At 40.3% G+C, this 19,428-nt stretch overlaps 3 protein-coding genes across 23 annotated transcripts in view; all 3 read right to left on the bottom strand.

Annotated features, from left to right (window-relative positions):
* Positions 1-16: 16 nt before the first annotated feature.
* On the bottom strand, positions 17-10,800 carry nphp3 (nephronophthisis 3). Of its 2 annotated transcripts, none has more exons than XM_085287042.1 (28): positions 10,650-10,800; positions 9,801-10,185; positions 9,565-9,690; positions 8,835-8,985; positions 8,558-8,710; positions 8,242-8,375; positions 7,625-7,785; positions 7,351-7,507; positions 7,099-7,173; positions 6,807-6,977; positions 6,604-6,707; positions 6,073-6,187; positions 5,821-5,964; positions 5,618-5,715; positions 5,430-5,532; positions 5,233-5,315; positions 4,856-4,988; positions 4,505-4,669; positions 4,299-4,393; positions 4,099-4,221; positions 3,803-3,992; positions 3,371-3,612; positions 3,093-3,168; positions 2,878-3,005; positions 2,461-2,701; positions 2,250-2,375; positions 1,215-1,330; positions 17-1,117 (listed from the first exon to the last, which is right to left on the bottom strand). In XM_085287042.1, the coding sequence occupies exons 1-28, from the start codon at positions 10,796-10,798 to the stop codon at positions 949-951; spliced, it is 4,113 nt and encodes a 1,370-aa protein (XP_085143168.1). In that variant the 5' UTR covers positions 10,799-10,800; the 3' UTR covers positions 17-948. The 2 variants fall into 2 exon arrangements, with proteins under 2 accessions (XP_085143168.1, XP_085143167.1); XM_085287041.1 differs by having other exon boundaries at positions 4,856-4,991; positions 10,650-10,799.
* A 546-nt stretch (positions 10,801-11,346) lies between these two features.
* On the bottom strand, positions 11,347-14,245 carry LOC146567289 (uracil nucleotide/cysteinyl leukotriene receptor). Its single transcript, XM_085287040.1, has 2 exons — positions 14,164-14,245; positions 11,347-13,481 (listed from the first exon to the last, which is right to left on the bottom strand). Exon 2 carries the CDS (start codon positions 13,457-13,459, stop codon positions 12,545-12,547), a length of 915 nt encoding a protein of 304 aa, XP_085143166.1. The 5' UTR covers positions 13,460-13,481; positions 14,164-14,245; the 3' UTR covers positions 11,347-12,544.
* Positions 14,246-14,344: 99 nt separating this feature from the next.
* Positions 14,345-19,428, bottom strand: part of kiaa1217 (KIAA1217 ortholog) — a 138,758-nt gene continuing 133,674 nt past the window's right edge. For 15 of the 20 annotated variants that reach the window (XM_085287029.1, XM_085287021.1, XM_085287019.1 and 12 more), the window contains 3 exons: positions 17,749-19,395; positions 17,089-17,220; positions 14,345-15,982 (listed from right to left, as the gene is read on the bottom strand). In XM_085287029.1, the coding sequence (XP_085143155.1) occupies positions 15,464-15,982; positions 17,089-17,220; positions 17,749-19,395 (2,298 nt within the window). In that variant the 3' untranslated portion in view covers positions 14,345-15,463. The remainder of the gene's footprint in view (positions 15,983-17,088; positions 17,221-17,748; positions 19,396-19,428) is intronic. The other 5 variants (XM_085287025.1, XM_085287031.1, XM_085287026.1 and 2 more) reach the window with 5 other exon arrangements.

Genomic DNA, 19,428 nt, shown 5'->3' with positions numbered 1-19,428 from the left:
TTTTCCTATACAGCTTTTACAGATGTTATTAACATGGTATTAATACATGAATAGATGCAAGCAGTAAAACATTTTGTATCTTGCAATAGGTTTTGGTACAATGTGTCCCTTTTGGCCTTAATGTATTGTACCTGAAGCCTTATATGTCACAGTGATGTCTTTGGTAAGACCCTATAATTATTTTGAATAAATGCATGTGCACTTAATTTTGCATAAACACAGCCTTAAATCAGCTGCAGATAATGATTCTTCAGACATGTGTTTTACTTAATGGTCCAAGTTTTCCTTCCTCAAAACACTGTTGGATATGCATTGTATGTAACAAACGTTAAAATATATATATAAAATTCATAATGTAAACAATGTATATTTAAAAACAAAGTGCTGGGATCTGACAGTCGTGTTAATCATCATCAGGAGAGTTCACATTCTAATGTTTCTTCTTCTGCACGTTCTCACTAACGCCCTTTTGTACTGGGTGTTTAGCATGATTCACACGGAACAATTTGAATGCCTAGATTGAAAAACTAACATTTCAAATGTGAATATAATAATATAACCTGTTGTACCATACAAAGTTGGTCATAATTAAGCATGTTTTTATGGCTGGAGTGACTTCATACCCACAAATAAATCTAGGCTAAGCTGAAATTTGAGTTTAGTGTAGTGTAGACCTGAGTTTAAAGCCTGTTAAAGAACTGATTTCTGAAGTGTATTACACATGACTGCATGCAAAACACCACTGGCAGATATGCAGGTTTTAAACATGAATACTGTAAAGTTCACATTCCTTTTGGCAGGTACAGTATGTACCTTCACCCACATGTGATGCATGTGATGACTAAATTTTAAATTAGTTTTGGTGAAATCAAAGGATTTCAGTAACACTGTATAATAGTTAGAGCTGTCCAAACAGCCATTACTAATCAGCTGCAACCCTAAGCAGGGTCACCTCTGAGCATGTGGGAGGGGAGCAGGTCCTCTCACACTAAATGCGTCTCCGCTGGAGGAATGGCGAGATGGGGCGTTACCACACACTAATGATGGCTCTGCCTCTTTGATCTCCATTGCACGCTTGTAAAGCTCTGCTGCCTTCTCGAAGTCACCCTCTTCATAGCTAGATTGAAATGTAAATTAAGAAATAAAATTTATAACGTAACCAATAACATATTATTCATAATTAAACTTTTGCTAAATCTCACTCACTAATGTACCTTAGCACAGCCAGGTTTTTGAGGGTCTCCCCAACCCGTGGATGAGAGCGACCCAAACTGTCCTCGTAGATTTTCAGTGCTCGTTCATAAAGGGGCAAGGCATCGCTGTGCTTCTTCTGCCAAAGACACAAAAGAAATCACAGTTAGTTTTGCTCTGCATAATCTAAAATGTTAACAGTCAGTGAGATGACAAATAAAAATTTATACAAATCATTTAAATTCACTGGTTCAATACAAGTTAAATATGCTTATTATAAGTAATTTACTTGCTAGCAGAGGTAACTGCCCTTGCCTGCCTTTATTTACGATTACTGTTTTACATACTCATTCTATGTGCATCATAATATGTCGAAGGGGGGAAGAAAATTGTACTTTACATTTATTAATGTGAGAGTAAAAATGTAAATATATCATTTGATAGGATCACAACATAGATAATAAACATAAAGTTCAAAAAATTTAACCAGCTGTGTCTAAGATGCGGTACTCAAGAGTAGTACTCACATGCATTAGTAACTGTAAAAATCCCATATAAGTCATCATCTTTATTTATAAAGCAACCACAGCTGATGCAAAGCGCTTTACAGTGTTACTAGATAATATAAATACATATGATATAAATAAAAAACATAAAAAAGAAAAAGGCCAGGACAGGGGTTATATGCTCTCTTTTACGATTTCCTGTTATCAGTTGTGCAGCTGCAGATGTGAGAGCAATGACTGACTGACTCCCACATAAAGTGACATGCAGTAGTTCAGACGGGATGAAATAAAAGCATCGATCACTGTTTCAATGTGCTGTGTAGAAAGAACTGACTGACTCTTGCCAATCGCCTTGATGTATAATGTATAAGAAGTACTTTAATTTTGTGAATAAATGTTCATAATAATCTATTTTGATTTACATTTTCCTTAATGTAATGTTTTGAAGTCGGATATAGCTATTTTTTCTTAAGTAAGATGATCCCTTTTTTTTATTGAGGTATGCAATTCTGCAGTGCGCAGTTGAGACAACAGAAGCAGGGTAAGTCTCACCAGTTGGCAGTAGATTACTGCCAGGTTGACCAGTGCGGTGGCTACACTGGGGTGCTTGGGGCCAAAACTTTTTTCCCTGATTTCCAGCGAGAGCTCATAAAGTGGAACAGCCTTCTCTAGTTTCCCCTGAACAAAACACATGAAGTGAAATCATTTGCCTAATTCAAGATAACATCAACAGAAAGTATCATGTGAGTGCCATTTGTCTTACTCTGCGTTTATAGAGCATGGCGAGGTGTTTGAGTGTGTATGCCAGAGAAGGGTGGTCAGGAGACAAGGCTTTCTTGCGGATGTCTAGAGCCCTTTCATACATGTCCTCAGCTGCTTCATATTCTCTCCTTTCAGTGTGCAGTGCAGCCAGGTTGTTCAGTGACTGAGCACAGTCCGGGTGATCAGGACCGAGGACCCGCTGGCGCATCTCCAAAGAGCGGGTTAAAAACACCTTGGCTGCACTGGTGAGGGCAAAGAGAAGGATTTTAGTTGAGCTGATGGAATTTAAAAAAACACACACACATATTACTGATCATTTGAAGTACAGGTACTAGACTGGAACTATACACCGAGGGCATTGAGAATCTATAATATTATAAAGCAAAATCTGTGGACATGCTAGGTGCTGTTTCCTTACTCTAGGTTGTTCTGGAGGTAATAAAGAACACCCAGTTCATTTAAAGTTTTGGCACAGTCTGCAGAGTCTTTTCCTAGGGTCAGCTCTTCCAGCTGCAGGGCTCTGCGCCTCAACAAACTGAAGCCATACTGAAAGGAGGAGTAGATAAAAGACATCCAATATCTCTTATTAAAGGAGTATGACTAAGTGTGTAGGAATCTGAGAACGACACTCACCATATGACCTTTCTGTCGAGCAGTTTTCTGACGGATCTTCACAGACCTCTTCCTGAGTTTCTCTGCTTGTTCATACCTGAACAAAAGCACCAGATGTTAGCTCTTAAATGTGTTTCTTTAATTGAATCCTGACTTGTCAGAGTGTGATTTAGTCCTCTGAATTTTTTTAATAATCACAACAGCTGGTGTTTGTCTTTAATGAAGATATAGCCTGACTGAAACACCTGCAACTATTAACGGCAATTTCATAACATTAGCCCCAAGATAGTCCTGTTTACTTGTTTTGCTTCTGATAGAGCATGGCGAGTGACTCCAGTTCTCGAGCCACACTGGCATGCTCGGCGCCGTAGGCATTCTCGCTTATCTCAAGGGCTTGCTTGTACAGCTGCTCAGCATTTCCATACTTCTTCCATTGGACATAAACTCCAGCCAGCTGGTGCAGAGAGCGAGCTACACTGGGATGGTCTGGATCCAAGGCTGTCTCTCTAATCTCAAGAGACCTTTGTAAAGGTGCTACAGCCTAAACAAATAAAAAATAAACAGAATCAGACATATACACAATTACCATGAGCTCATTCTTAGCAGGAAAAAAAAAGACTAGACTTCTTCAGACAATGTAGGCAAAATTTAAGCCTTTTAAGACTAGGCAGGAAAAGATGTGTGGTGAGGAATAAACATAGTGTTTTTAATATTACAACCATTCACCCTACCTGACTAGGGAGGCCCAGATCTTTGAGGAAACGTCCCAAAGTCTCATACAGATTTGCGAGCCTGGTCATGCTGTCTTCACTCTCGCAGCTCTTCTCGTAGCGCTTCAGAGAGTCAAAATACTCGGTGGCCATGGAGCTTTTGTCTTTGCCGACATACTGCCAGTAGGCCAAGAGCTCAGAGAAATGACCCCTAAAAAACAAAACACACATCTTTGGCAAAGTAGCTGAAGAAATGCATCAGGCTTTGTGACAACGCCTCGTATGTATGCATGCTTTCAGGCAACACTAACATGTACCTCTTGTAGAGATTTTGAGAGACAAACAAGTTCAAGAGGCTGAGCTGCAGTTTAGGTTTGTCCTCCTCCTGCTGGAGCAGCCAGGGAAGTTCATCTGCGACACGCCACGTCACTCGATCCTGGCTAAAAACACACACACATATAGATTGATATGAGTTGTTCTGACAGAGCCGTGTGATTTGTGTGGATCTCTGCAGGACCTGAGTTGCTGGTTGAAGTAATGAATTAGTTTCTCTCTATAAGTGGTGGAGCTACTTCCTCCAGTCAGAAACTCTAGCCTCACAGCTTCCCAAGCCTGTCAGAAAAACAGAAAGATGAAAAATGCTAAATTGCAGCCTAATTCTATTATGCATTTTGTTTTTATTGATGCTGTTGTATCATTTTACCGACTAAGAAGCCTAATTACCTGTAGATGTTGAAACCTGATGAGTCCACAACGGAGTGTTACAATGCAGAGTCTGTTCAAGAGGTACAGCAGAGAGGACAGGACAGGCAACTCTACCTCTGGGAAAAGATCTAGTACCTCTGATTCACTCACTCCATTATGGCTGGCACATACAAGGCCCAGTATCTAAAGGCAGACAAAGAACAATCACCTATTCCTCTGCTACACATTGGAAAAAAACATCAAATAAAGAAAAATTTTCACATTCACATCAAAACCAGAAAGGGTATGTGTTTCTCTGATGCCAAATTAAATTACACACATATTTCAAACTAAAAGCAATAAGGACGGGAAAATCTGTGTTTAAGTCACCTCTCTCATAATGTGGCGCTCTCTGTCCGTGCAGAGAGAGTTCAATGTCATTTTGAGTGCCAGGCGGTAAAGTGACATGGTGTCCTGACACTGCAGACACTGCTCCAGGCTCTTCTCCAGCAACCCACAGGATCTACTGTTAGGAAGCAGCAAAACAAAACAAACAAAATCGAAGTTATTCAAAAAGAAAAAAAAAAGGTTACTATTTTGTGAAGCGAACAATTAAAATTAAAATAATTTAAAAGGGTCAAACAGGCTGTCCAACTCTGCAGAGGATACATGCTGGATTTGAAGGTTTTTATTTTTTTCATTCATTTACTTCTTTATTTTTTTTTTTTAATAATGTATTTATAATTGTGAAAGCAGAGGTGGCGAACCTGGTGATCATCCTTGCCAGCAGTGTGACATATAATGCATTGCATGTCGATGCACAGCGACAGTGCCTTTCCAGCTTCTTCTCCTGAAACAAAATACACACATTCCGGTATCACAATCTTTAAAAAACAAACAAACATACTGCTGCTAAGGATTTTTAAATGTCTTTGAAGGACCTTGTGAAGGGGTCACAACTGACCTGATCCCTAGTAAGTTTGAGATCCATGCTCTGGCACTCTGCATTGACTATACTCCTGACCTCTCTGGGACTCAGTGGGTCTAAGTGGAGTGTGGGCCACAACCTAAACACACAAAGTCGCAGAAAAGCATATGAATAGCCATTTTGACCAATACTGGGATACTGGGAATTCACCGATTGTGTATTACCTCCAAGCCTGAGGACAAGTCTCTACATTGACAGACACCACCACTCTGACATTGACAGGCAGAGGGTCAATTAGCCACTTCATGTGTTTTTCTGCTTGCTAGAGCAAAAGGGGACAAACAGTAGTACAGACAAAAATATACAGCAGAGAGTAAACCCAGCTGAGTTGAATTTTGAATTTTATATAGTTGTAGAGGCTGTTAACCTGTATTTGGTCAATGGAGTCAATGATGATGATAATGTTTCCTTGATGGCGCGCTGACAGTCTTTCAAGCCAGCGGGGAAACTCTTCTAAGATCTTACTGGGCTCCATGGATAAGCCGGAAATGGACCAGAAGTGCTGCAGCAGCTGTTTGAAAACAGACAGAAATAAAAACTGTTTCTTTCAGTAGTTTAATAATGCAGAGTCATCAGTGTAAGAAAGCATTAACAAGAAGCAATCAGAGATATCCCTTACTTTAACTGTGAGGCGTTTGATAATGAGAACTGGCTCTGAGCTTGTTGAAAGTGGCCGACCAACAAAATGATACAGAAACAAGGTGTTGGGGGATTGTTTCTGCTGGAGCTCGATCCTGAAGAGAATTCAAGACTAATTAGCAAAGCAGGCAAAGCATGCAAAAGGTCCAGAATATTCCAGATCATTAAAAAGAACATACTTGTCCATTTAATATATAATATAAAACAAGATTCTTTTTCCCAAGGGTGCAAGAGTGTTGGCCTGAAGTGATTGGAGAGTTCAATTCAATTCAGTTTTATTTATATTTCGCCAAATCACAACAACAGTTTCTTCAAGGCGCTTTATATTGTAAGGTAAAGACCCTACAACAATACAAAGAAAACAGAGAAGGTTGAACGGTTATAATTACTTTGTAACATTTCTAAATGTACTGCTTAAAAGTTTGGAAACCTATTAAAGACTTACAACAGTTTTATTTAAGAGGAATTCATGACGGATACGTTATAATTAACTGAAGAAATTAGTTCTTACCATTTGGAGAGTAAAAGAGATTTTCCTGAGCCTGGACCCCCAGATACCAGGAGAGGTGGTGTTGGAGGGGGAGCAGCTATCATGTCATTCAAACGATCTATATACTGAGGTCATTGATGCATCACAGCATTAGTAATATCAATGAAAAGTAGGATTTGAAGACAAAATCAAAAGATTGAAGGGATCAGTAAGAACTGAAGTACCTTCTGGAAGCTTAATTGTGAGGTGGTGCCGCTACAAGCCTGTTGATAGGCCTCGATCTGCTCCTGCTCATCATGTAGGTCCCACAGCACATCTCCCGAGTCTTCTTCGCACCCCTCGTCCATCCCAGAGTCCTTAGACTCAACGTCTGCTACTTCAAGACACAGCAACTCCTGGATGAAGCAGGAAAGAAAAAAAAATCAGACAAAAAAAGGTTTCAGTTTTAATTCTTATACCACAGACTTTAAGCTTTGTGAATTGATAAAAATAAGGATGTTAAAAGACAGTCTGTACCTGCTTGATGATTTTCTCTAGCTGAGCATAAATCAGACTGGCCCCCTCCTCTGCAGAGCCACTATGATCCACTACCTAGTAATGTTCAAAACAGGTTTGGGACAGACACAGTATTAGATTGCATTTAAAGACAATAAACAGAAAAATATCAGCTTTTTCTCCACAGTTATTATTTTATTTATACTGATGCATTGCATGAAATGGGTTGAAACTAAAAAAAAAATTTTCTAAACTTATTAACCATATAAGTACCTTGATTTTAGCAGCCTTGTCTGCAGCATTGACCCGTTCGAGCAGTTGCCTGATGGGTCCATTTAAATTGTGATCTTCTTCGGTCCTAAGATACAGCACCAATGGACGGCCATCTGGATTCTTAACAAAAGCCTCTTCACAATCCTCCACCACAGAGCTACGGCAATGTATTATGCATGAATATTAAACACAAACCTTCGTTAATCTTTCGAGAAAAAAATAATTTGTGTGCAATCTTTATTATAAGGTTATCAATTTCCTAAACTCACCATACCTAGGGACAGTAGATTTGAGAAGAAGAACACACAGAGAACTCCTTTCAATCTCCTGCTTGCGCTCTACAGCGTATGAAGCCGCATTCTCCTCTGGGAAGAAGACATTAAGGTAGAAATGGCCTAGACTCTCACATATTCGCCGCAATACAGAGGTGTGTTTCTGCAATTAAAACATTAAGCACAGTTTTCCCAGACCTGATTAATAATAAGGTAGAAGGTTATAATAAGGTTAAAGGTATTTTTCACAAAAACTGCCATTTTAAACCCACAATCCCACACACAGATTTTCTCAAAGATAAAATCAAGTTTTGTTTTTTCTTTTAATTTGATTCAATTAAAATTCTATGAGTGGATCTGACTCAATGAAATACAAAATGTCCAAAATTAAAAAGAAAAAAAAATCCAAATAATGATTTTACTGGCATATTTATCGAGTCATTCATTTTTATCTTAGCTTAGTTCAGCCTTTCATAATATAACGCTACAGTCCTATCACTGTGTTACTTTAAGCCATGTCCAAGAAACAGCCACGTAAAAGTGGGCAGCGTTATAGTGGTACAACAACATCACATGAAAACAGAATATTTACAGTTTTTACAGTGCTCATCTTACCGACCTTTATAAATATATCCAGCTCAGCTTTGGTCTCCTGGGTGAAGATCAAGTAGCAGCGGACTGTGTTGCTCCACAAGGCCTGGGGAACGTGAGGTGACACCTGCAACAGACTCGCCACAGCAGCATCCCAATCATCTGACAAAGACAGACACATATGGTAAAATATACAAGTCATGCCCATGAAGAGATTAGTGAATATGTGCTTCAAAAATACCTGCTTGCAAACAGAATGATGTTAATAAAAAAAATCACAATAACTAGGTCATCTAGAGGTCAGTTTCTCAGAAACACTCTCTTCCCTCTCAAAGTTTCCTTACCTCTGCTCACATTAGCAAAGGGCCCTTCCACATCTATTAAACTGTGTGCAAACTCTGGTCCTCTGAATGTTTGTTGCAATTGCATCATGCTGCCCATAGAGGGCTCACTTCCCAGCACACCGCCAGTCCAGTACTCGCACTGTGTTCCTGTAGCTGAAGACATTTAATAAATCACTGTGGTGTTTTATCATCATATTTGCTGGACAGGAAAACTTATGCAGAACCGATTGATGGCTTAATAACAAAAAGTCCCCAATAGTGTGAATTTTTGTCTTACCAGTGACAGTGGTTTGGTTGTCATCGGAATCTGAGTCATTTGGGTCATAAACCTGGATTCCCTGAGCCTGTAACTGTTGAAGTTTGGCTTCCAAGTCCCTTTTAGCCCGCAGGAGATCCTGTATCTCCTTTTCTTTTGTCTCCCGGAAAATCTGGTGGTGATTTTGCCAAAAGGTTAAAGCTGCAAATGTGAATACTAGAAAGAATGCAATGCCACAATCGTTCTCAAACTGTGAGGCACAGAGCTGTGTCAGGGCTTGGACAACCAGAGCCAAAATTTTGGGTCAACTAAGATGAATGGATGTTATTGTACTTTTATCATACTTTGACTTTGACTTCAAATTTGATCATTTTATGCTTGTTTATTGTTGATGATTGTAAAAGAAAGACATGTGAGGTATTAGGGGGAACTTTCACCCTCTTGTGAAATGAGGCGTGATGCAGTGTACTAGTGCTGTGGGATACTGCAAATTTTAGTACAGATCCGATACCAAACAAACGCAGGGTCAGTATTTCTGATACTTTTAACCTATAAAGCCAGATTGTGTAGCGGAGAGCAATGTGTCAATAAATGTGTCAATAAATTTACAAATTCTATACAAACACATTTTAATGACCACTAAGATTTAGACATTTTCCATAGTGGGCACTGTTTGAGGATGTTTGATCACTAGTATCAATCTGATAACAATACCAACTTTGGTATTAATCTGCCTACGTCTATGATGTACCTTAAACTGACGTTTTACTTTGTCCCTGTCATGTTCAAATGTGGCAGCCCTCTCCATAGCTTGATATTTTGCCTCAAGAGCACTCTCTTTCTCTCTGAGGATCTTCTGGTAGGTCTTCTGCAGAGCCTGTGGTGACATTGAAAATAGCAGCATCCCACCGTCACATTAAATCATCCAAAGCCCACAACTTTTTCAGTGAAGTTAGAATAAGCCTTGTGCATTTTGTTCATTATCACCTGCAGCTCTGCTCTCAGCCTCTTGTTCTCCTCATCCAGCTTTGCTTCCTTCTTTTGCATGGATGAGATCTCGTTGTTCTTGCTGACACGGAAGATTTCGTACTCTTTACGGAGTCTTTCATACTCTGCAGCATACTCTAGATCCACAGATGCTGTGGATTTGAAACTGGCCCCAATCACACGAGGTCCTCGGCGGAAAGAGCTGCGCAGTAATCGGGCTTTGGGCTTCACCTCGACGGGTATCTCACAGGCTTCCCCGCCTTCACCCCCATACCCGTCCTCGATAACCTCCCCTGGGCTCACCATAGAGGATGCGGTGCCCATGGTGGCCAAATAAGTTGGAGAAAAAGAACTGCTCAGCTTTTTTCGATGCTCATAGCTGCTCCTGTGTAATAAAAGACGGGGCGGGATGGAGTGTCAATTAAGGAAATCTTTTTTTGATGGTTTGTCACTGGCATTTCTGATCTTTAAGTTGTTTTTTTCCAGGCCGTCTCGTAAAACAACAACAAGCAAAAGGCTAAGCTCTTTCCACAAAAGCAACAGGTAGCATTAGAATTATTTGTATTTATTTATTCATGTATTTATTATTAAGAACTGAAAAAATGACAAAGCAACGCGTTTGCAGTTACTATCGAAATGGGTTTAAGCATACCCGACTAATAGCAACAAATCCAGATGAACTTAGTTAGCTTCGTTAACATTAAGTTTTGGAGCGGTTCAACACCCTAACTGCGTCATTTATTAATGTAAAAACTAAAGCAACGGCACAGTAAAGTGTTTTAGCTGAGAAGAAAACTGCCTACACGCCCAAGTTTGGCAAATGAAGGTTAAACAAATAGCTACACTCACGGTCCGCTCCCCTCACAGCTTCTTCCTGGCTGCCTTGGTAACAAGGAGAAAATACGGGTACCCGCACAAGTCAAAAACAACAGAAGTTTATTCCCCTCAAAGGTATGGGAATTACCCCATCTCTCGGTAATCAAAGAATTGCGTTTCATGATGTAATAAAATCTGCCCCAACACGTAGTGCTTAAAACATTGTTATTTTTATCATCATCGTCATCTTCTTTGAGCTGCTCCCTTTAGGAGTCGCCACAGTGGATCATCTGCCTCTAGTGTGAGAGAGGAGTTTGCATCCTCCTCTCTCACACTAACCTTCTACAGGTCCTGCTTCTCCACGTCCACGAATCTTCTTTGTGGTCTTCCTCTTTTCCTCTTGCCTGGCACTCCCATATTCACCCCGTACCCAGGAAATACATCATCTATGCCTCCTCTGCGCATTTCACTTTGACTGACCAGGTCAAAGTAGGTCTCACTACCATCTTGTAAACCTTTCTGAAACAAATTACAACATTTTACTTCATGTAATAGGTTTACTTTATAGTCTACATCATCAGGTCTGCTCTTTTAAAAACTGTGTTAAAACTACTCTATCAGTTGGTTCAATGTTCTACTTGTGTCAAATATCAAATAAGGTATTTATATTGTTTATTTTACTATGACATAATCTACAATCACAAAACCAACTGTTCTGTGTGTTTGTCACCATCAAGTGGTCGATTTGATCTGCTGCAAACTTCTTCAATCTTAGACAAATACTCTGAAGAAAGTTACGAGCAAACTATTTAATATTCAGATGATTAATTTTATTTTCAAAATAAGCGATAATTAGGTGCTAAAGCTTCTAAATGAGGTACACTTTTTGTAAAGTGGACAAAACCCCCAACAACACACAGAGAACCTTCAACTTCCTGACACAAAGAAACCAAACCTGTAAAATAGCGTTTCACCTGGGAGGCCTGAGCAGTTGTGCTGCATATTTTACACTACTGAGGCCATTGTAAACACACCATTTAGATTTCTGAAAATGTGCACATTCTTCTTCTTGTTTTGATCCCAACAACATCACAAAAGCTAAAACAGTGGCATGCTTATCACGTTGTTGCATCATCTATTTTTAGCAACATTTTGTAGGTGTTAAGGCACTGAAAGCACCACACTATCTATATCTTTAACCCTCTGTCTCATTTTATAATGTACCACGTGGCTCCACTAGGTAACGCATTTAGACTGCAGAAAGGAAACTTTAGCAGTCCACAGTTCTACTGCTGAATAATGCAGTTGCCTAATAACGCTTCTGCATCTGATGTGGATTTAACCTCTTGGCATTCTTACCAGACCCCCCCCCCCACACACACACACACACACACACTCACACTATTTCTTAACAATGAAATGTGATTATTAAAGTAGGGTTTTTTTGTCATGAAAACCAGGATTCTTTATTCAAACTTTGAACTCTGGAACCAAAATAGACTGCAAGAGGCAACAATTGTTTTTACTTCCGCTGAGGTCACAGACTTTCAGTTACCTTTTGTGAGACAAATAAAGTATCGTAAAGCAGAAGCTTAGATGTTTCACTCCTTTGGGGATAAGATTTCTGAGTAATTCAGAGAATAAAAATTAAAAATAGAATAAAATAAAAACAGAATTTCAAAAAATGTAAATAAATTTAAAAAAATGTCTCAGTCTTCAGTGCCAGAAAGCTAACAGGTCCCAAACTGACAAATTATCTTTGACCTATTATAGTTCCCTAAACAAGTACTGGCTAATTCTGACAATTTCAAAGTCGATGAATCAGGGGAAGTGCAGTTTGTCTAATTTGCGGTTAGGTGCTATAGGAACCACGCTGATGTTTTTAACATGGTTAGCATTACCTCCATTTTTTCCCCCGTTTGCATTTTTTATATGACATCTTCCCTATTTTTACAGAACAGCTTAAGAAATGTTTTCCTGTATAGACGATTCAAAAAGAAATACATGACAGGATCCAGTATACCACTGATACAGGTGAGTGCAGATGTTATCTGATTGGCTTTTCTCAGCCCCTCAGTAATATTTCCAAAGCTCTGCTGTTGAATGTAGATTATTCTGCACACATGGTAGGGCACAAATGCGAATAGGAAGTTCATCACAATAAGTATAATCATTTTTATAGCTTTGTCTTTCACCGGTCGTTCTTCATTTTGCTGCACTGTTCTTAGTTTCAGCAGGATCAGTATGTATGAAACCACTATAGTGACGAGGGGAATTGCAAATGCCACAATAGTGGAAATTAAAGCTGTTGGATTTGTCTTTTCTAAGTACAGTTTGTTACAAATGCCAGATGAGTTGGTTTGTTTTCTTCCAGAAAAGAGTGTAGGACTCATGCAAACAATAACTATCACCCACAGTATGCCAACCGCTACATTTGCATACAAAGGCTTCCTGAATGATTGTGACTTTAAAGGTATAACCACAGCCAGGAGCCTGTCCAGGCTGATGAAACTCATCAAGTAGAGGCTGCAGTACATGTTTAGATAGAACAAGAAGCCTAACAGCTGACAGATGATGTGTCCAAAGGGCCAGTGGTTATCAGATAGGTGGTAAATTATGCGCATGGGTAAGACGAGGACATAAGATATGTCGGCTACAGAGAGGTTTCTCAGGAAGACTCTTGATGGAGATGTGCTTTTCTGGTGAAAGAAGGCCCACAGAGCCAAGATGTTCCCAGGCACTGCGATGATGAAAATCAGGATGTAAAAAATGGAAAGAGAATAATTCCACAGAGCTCCAGAAGTGCCATAGAAGCTCTCTCCCTCCTCCCCGGAAACATTCATAGTTGTTGCGCAGAGGATCGGCCTGGTCCAGCACAAATTAGACACAAACAGCCTGTTATAACGATTGACAGCCACATGATAGCCTTCGTTCACTCACATGATGTTTTAGTGACTTTTTAAATCATAATGAAACTAAGAATGCAAATAGAAAAATGTGACATAACGTTATAAAATCATATGCAGAATCATGTGTGTATTACACATTAGAAAGAGGAACTACTCTTGCGGAACGTCAGTGTAACAAGCAAGCAGGATTACATTTTCATTAACATCAACAAAAGAATAATTACATTCAAGAGGTACTTTTTTTGCTAGTATAGCATATAAAAATGCTATATAGTAGAACTAACATATCACTGTGTATGTGTCTGTGTGTACATACGTAAAAGGTAAAATCAACCAGAACATGAAAAAAGTCAACCAATCATAAACTATAACAATCTAATTAAATGTATACTGATAATGATACTGCCTTTAAAACCCAGTTAGCGACTTTGTAACTTCATTTGCCAAAGACACTTTGCTCTGTTGCAGAAAAATTCATTTGCATGTTCACTTAAACAATAAAGTGTACCAAACATGGCTACATGACTAAGTACAAAATTATTAGAGCTTATATGTTAGTGAATTACCTAAATGTTTGATAGTTTAATCCAAATGTAGGGTAACTCCAAACTGACAATAATCATAAATCATCTCCTTACCTGTAACAGTAATGCAGAGCCGTGTTTTGCCACCAGTCGAATAGCAATGATGTGTGCACAGGATACGGGCGAAGAAGAAGTGAGAAGTTGCATATCTAGTTTTGTATTTATACACAACTACCATCTGTGAATCAGCCCAATAGGAAACCACAAAGAACTTGAAAAAGCCACGGAAGCCTGATGCACTACAAGCATGCAAGTCTTTATTACTACTCCAACACACTTTTGTCTTTATTACATAGTTTCTTTATAGCATGATTTAAAGCTTTACAAAAAAAATGAGAGAAAATCAAATATTTACAAAATCTATCTGTGCAAACGTCGTCTTTTACACCACTCTCCTAAAGTAATCAAAAGGCATGCATACAAATAAACTTTGGTATGTTAACAAAACTACTTTTTTTCTTAGTAGAAGCTTTTATGTACACGTGGTAGAACAGGTTTATCACTTTGACTTAAGTACATTTAAACAACAATACATGTTAACTTAACAAACCGAAACCAGCAGTGCAAACACTGAGGTCCACACTTCGGCCATCCACACAGATTGCATGTAAATTCCCCTAAAAGGTCATGACTGAGTTAGGCTTGAAGTGAGTCATTATACAACAACTTTGGCAAATAGGCACAATAAAATGAAAACTTTTATTATTTAGTATACCTGTTGTAAATCTGTAAAATAAACCGGCAGTTCAAATGGGTGGAAACATGAGAAAATACTCTTAAAAAACTAAAGTTACTAATGAGTTTAAAATGTCTGTATACATCGTGTATACATTCAGAAAAAGGCATTTACAAGGGCAGCGTCGAATGTCCGGCAACATAGGAAATATAGAAGATTAAATATACTACGGTTATTCAATCTCTTGTTTCAAAAAAATATAACACAATTTTTTTTTACATGATATTTTGTGATTGTACATCAACTCTCTATTCCCTACTCATAGCTACAGCAAGAAAATACATTTTTGAACACCATGAAAGCCTTCCACTTCAGCTACAAAGTGGCAACACTAAATCGTTTATAGTTACATTGCAAAATATTCTGTCATCTGGAACGCCTTCAAGAGAGAATCGATATCCAAGTAAGCATGATCCAAAATGTGAAAATGAAGATAAAAGTAGCAGTGTGTGAATGCCAGTGTCAAAGGAAAAACATGATTTGAGTCCATCACTTAATACTTTTACAAAAAAAAAAAAAAACTTTAATAAAAAGAAAATGAACAACAATCCAAAACCAATATAAAATATGATCAGGTCTACCTGCTATGCTGTAAAAGCCAGAGGGGTGATAATGGGGCTAAGTAGTGTCCTTAGCTGCTGTGGCTGTTGGGATGGAGGATTTGCCGCTGCTGCCGTTGTGGGACCTGTAGCTGGTGAAGCTGGGGGTGTGTATGGTGCGGATGCTCTTTCCACCTGGGCCCAAAGGTGTGGGCGACAGAGGGGAGGGGGAAGAGGATGAGGAGGAGGAGGAGAATGAAGAGGAGGAGGAGTGGACTCGACCATTCTGCGAGGAAAACGAGAGAGCTTTACCTGTGTGCTGTGAGGGTGTGGGAAGTTTGAGGGATCCGTTTGACAGGGAGGGGATATGGGTGGAAGGTAGGGAGCTGGAACGAGGTGGGTGAGAGGACAGAATGGAGGACTTTGTCACAAAGGAGGAAGAGGAAGAAGGGTTAATGGGGTTAGTAGCATCTGAATTCTGTGTGGACTGGGAGCTGCCTTTAGTAGAGCTAGGATAAAAAGCAGGGATTTTAGAGATGGGTATAGTAGGGGAAGTCGTTTTATGATCCCCTCCCACTCTTTTAGCACTTCCGTTAGCCTGTAAACAGAGATGCCAAAACAGATACTTGTTGTCAAAAAAAGAAAACTGGTAAAATAATACAATTAAAAAAGGCAAGACAATGTTAAACAAAACTACAAGTTAATTACATGGACAGACACTATGACTACACAAGCATTAATATAACTAAGACAGAACTAAAAGACACCAAAAAACAAAACAAAAAAAACCAATAAAAATACCCAGATACAAAAGCTGTCTTTTTTTTTTACTGGGTTGCACAAAAGGTGAGAAACTGAACTGACAGACATGTTACCAAGAAACAGAACCAGGCAAAGGTTAGACAGTGCAATGGCAGACAGGATGGGTCTCTCTACAGAGTGGCTGTTTGTTAGAGGGATTGTTAGGCCTTGGGAAGAGTGTTGGAGACATTTCAGAGAATAGATACGCGTAAGAGGTCCGGAGAGAATTAGGTAATAGGGTTAGGTGTTTGAAGAGTGATAGCAGATAGGGGAAAATGTGGGCCAGTGTTCCAGTGAAAGTGACGATGCAAGGTGGGTGGGTTATGCCGAAGTCTTGACGGTAAGAGAATGTATCACCTTGGGGTTAAGTAAGCTGTGCAGTGATGTTGGGTTTGAGCAGAGGTGCATTGTGAGAAGGGAGGAGCATAGCCAAAAAATGTTTTTAAAAAGTCAGATAAGTTTGTATCAAACATAGCCATAAGCATCTTAGGGCTTGGCAACACTGTTTAGGAACTCAGCTGTGATGGGAATTGGAGATGTGATGACAACTCAGATGATGACAGGATAGGATTCCGTTTGTCTCCGCCTTTTTTCCTTCTTTTTTTTTTTTTAGCCACCAACACAGTGAAAACCATGAGCAGTGTGGACATGCAGAAGCATACAGTACAGTGATGTTATGGGGATAACAGTCAAGAGTCAAACATGCCTTCGTGTCAGAGCAGACTCGAGAGAAACGTGAACAGATCCACAGTCGCCACTATCGTGACTTTTTTTTTTCCACAACACTTGAAACCTCACAGCTTTGGAAGTCTTCCCACCCCCACCCTCCCTCATATGCCACATGCTTTCGATTCCCTATATTTGTTCCCTGTAGTCTCTGTTAAGACCCTACAGTAAAACTACCTGTCGGAACTGCCTCTGAGCGTCCTGCAGTTTTTGCTGTTTTCCTGCTTTGTCAGTTGTACCCGGTGACTGCCTGGACTTCGCAGACAAAGGGACGGGCATCCGACTAGTAGGGGAAGCGACACTGGTATTCTGCAGGGGATCCAAATGAAAAACAAAACAGAAAATAAAAAAAAAGATAGAAAAAACACACCAAATAGGAAGTATGAAAAGTCGAGGCACTAACAGGTTTAAAACACCCCAAAAAAATCCCCGTTCATTCAATACGTCAACAATCAACGCCAGTGAAAGATCATGCACCCAGTGGGACCACAAAGCCATTAAACACAAGGCATGCAGTCAAGAACAAGGATAATTAGAGCTTGATCATCATGACAGTGTCTCTGATGATGAGTGTGCCACTTGCTGAAAACCTCTTGAGTTTTAGCAATAAACTGAAGAAGAAAGATGGTAGCCAGGAACCAAAAAAAATGCTACACCCAATCATGTCACCATGATTTTGTACTGAAGAGGGGAGTCATTTCCATTTCCAAGCACCTGTGGGGGGAGGGGATTAATGATTTTGTAATTTCAGTGGTTAAGGTGGGAGTGGAGGTAAGTTAGAAAACTGAAAGAGAAGAAACCCAAAGCCTCCGGGAACAACAAGAGCTAAAGAGAGACCTGTTGTACGGTGCTGGGGACACTGGGGACAGTGTTGGTGTTGGTGGTGGTAGAAGGGTTGATTACAGGGCGTGGAAGGAGCTGAGGTTTAGGCTTCTTCTGCAGTGAATTTTTGCTAGGTACCTTAGGGCCAGACCCTTTGGAGGTAGGCAGAGAGGACGACCTCTTCAGCCCTACTCCGACTGAGCTTTTCCCATTCCCTGTATTTGCTTCCTCGGTGTTAACCGACTCATCAGGGGAGCGTGGTCCCATCTCACTAATCGTGGTCTCTAGCTGCTTGATGGTCTGCTCCAGGCTGTCTAGCGTCTTGTAGGTGTTCTTCCGAATCTCATCCGTCCTGCCGAGAGCTTCGGAGTTCTGCTTTTTCAGCGGGGCAGTGTCTGTTCCCCTGGGAGTATCTGCAAAGGATTTTGAGCGCGTAATCTCATATCTCTTCGCTTCTTTGTGCTGCCTGATTGTACCATCGGATTCTTCTTCATCTTCATACACAACCACCTGTAGCGTCTTCTTGCCTGACTTGGTGCCTGTGCGAATGGCCTGAGTCAGTGCTGCCAGCTGTTTCTTAGGGAACTTGAACTTGAATTTCTTCTTCCCATCCTTGGAGTCTCCATTTGAATCTAAGTTTACCCCGTTGTCTGTTAGTTCAGATATCGAAGAAGAGGATGAAGATGATAGGCTGGCATGATCTGTAGCTCCCTGTGAGCTGCTGATTTTTTTGCCACCAACCATCTCAGCCCCTTCTGCGATGACCGGCAGCCCACTACTTCTCTCTGTATCGGATTCCTCACTCTCCTCCTCAATGCGCTCTTCTGCAAGCATCCTCTCCAGTTCCTCCTCGCATTCAAAGATGGTAGAAAGGCGCTTGTAAGCTGAACGGATATCCATCGGCTCATCAAAGATGATGATGACAGGCTTCTTGTTGAAGCCGTTATCCTGCGGCACTGAAGGATCCGCTGTGGTGTTTCCTCGATTCGCTGCATTGCCTACAGTAACAGTCTGCACACTTCCTTTTTTGGCATTGACCAGTTCTTGGTACTCTCCACACGACAGTGGCTGAACCTTGGTGTTGGTGATCATAAATGCAATGTTGTCTGGGGGTGGAGGTGCCTCTTCTCCAGGCAAGTCAGGACTGAGACTAGCACCCCCATCAAGATCATCAATAGTGTTTTTAGGTGGACTGCTGTTCTCGTCAGAAGTCTTTTTGGATGGAGCACCATACCGTTTAGGTGCTGCTTTAACAGCACCTGTTTTTGTGGTCGCCACTGGGTCAGTTACTATATTCTTACTAGACGAAACAGGCTCCTGGACGAGCTTACTTTTCTTTTCTGTATGAACTTTAAGGATTTTTCCCTTCTGCATTTCTGCACTGGTCTTCATGGATTCAGAGCGTTTAACATGCTTCTTTGGCAGTTTAAAAGCATTAAGTCCCACAGGTTTAGGTGATATAGGTGGGGGTGATTTGGGTGTTGGAGACAGTGGTGGCCGCTGCTGTTGTTGCTGCTGCTGGCTTGGAGAAATGTCATTAACATTGACATTTGACACCTGTGTCGGAGACTGTGGGGGCTCTCTGTGATGGTCGTTGGTGTCTTCCAGTCGCGATGGGGGTGGATGATCTTTGGGAATCTGGCCCGTCACATAATATATGACCTGTGATTGTGAAATTTAAAAATGTGTCAATGT

Source organism: Mchenga conophoros, linkage group LG9 (genome assembly GCF_057382185.1).
Source record: "Mchenga conophoros isolate Kocher_MC1m ecotype Shallow Benthic linkage group LG9, M_conophoros_male_GT1.1, whole genome shotgun sequence".
NCBI classification, from domain to species: Eukaryota; Metazoa; Chordata; class Actinopteri; order Cichliformes; family Cichlidae; genus Mchenga; species Mchenga conophoros.
This window is presented reverse-complemented; position numbering and strand designations above follow the sequence as displayed.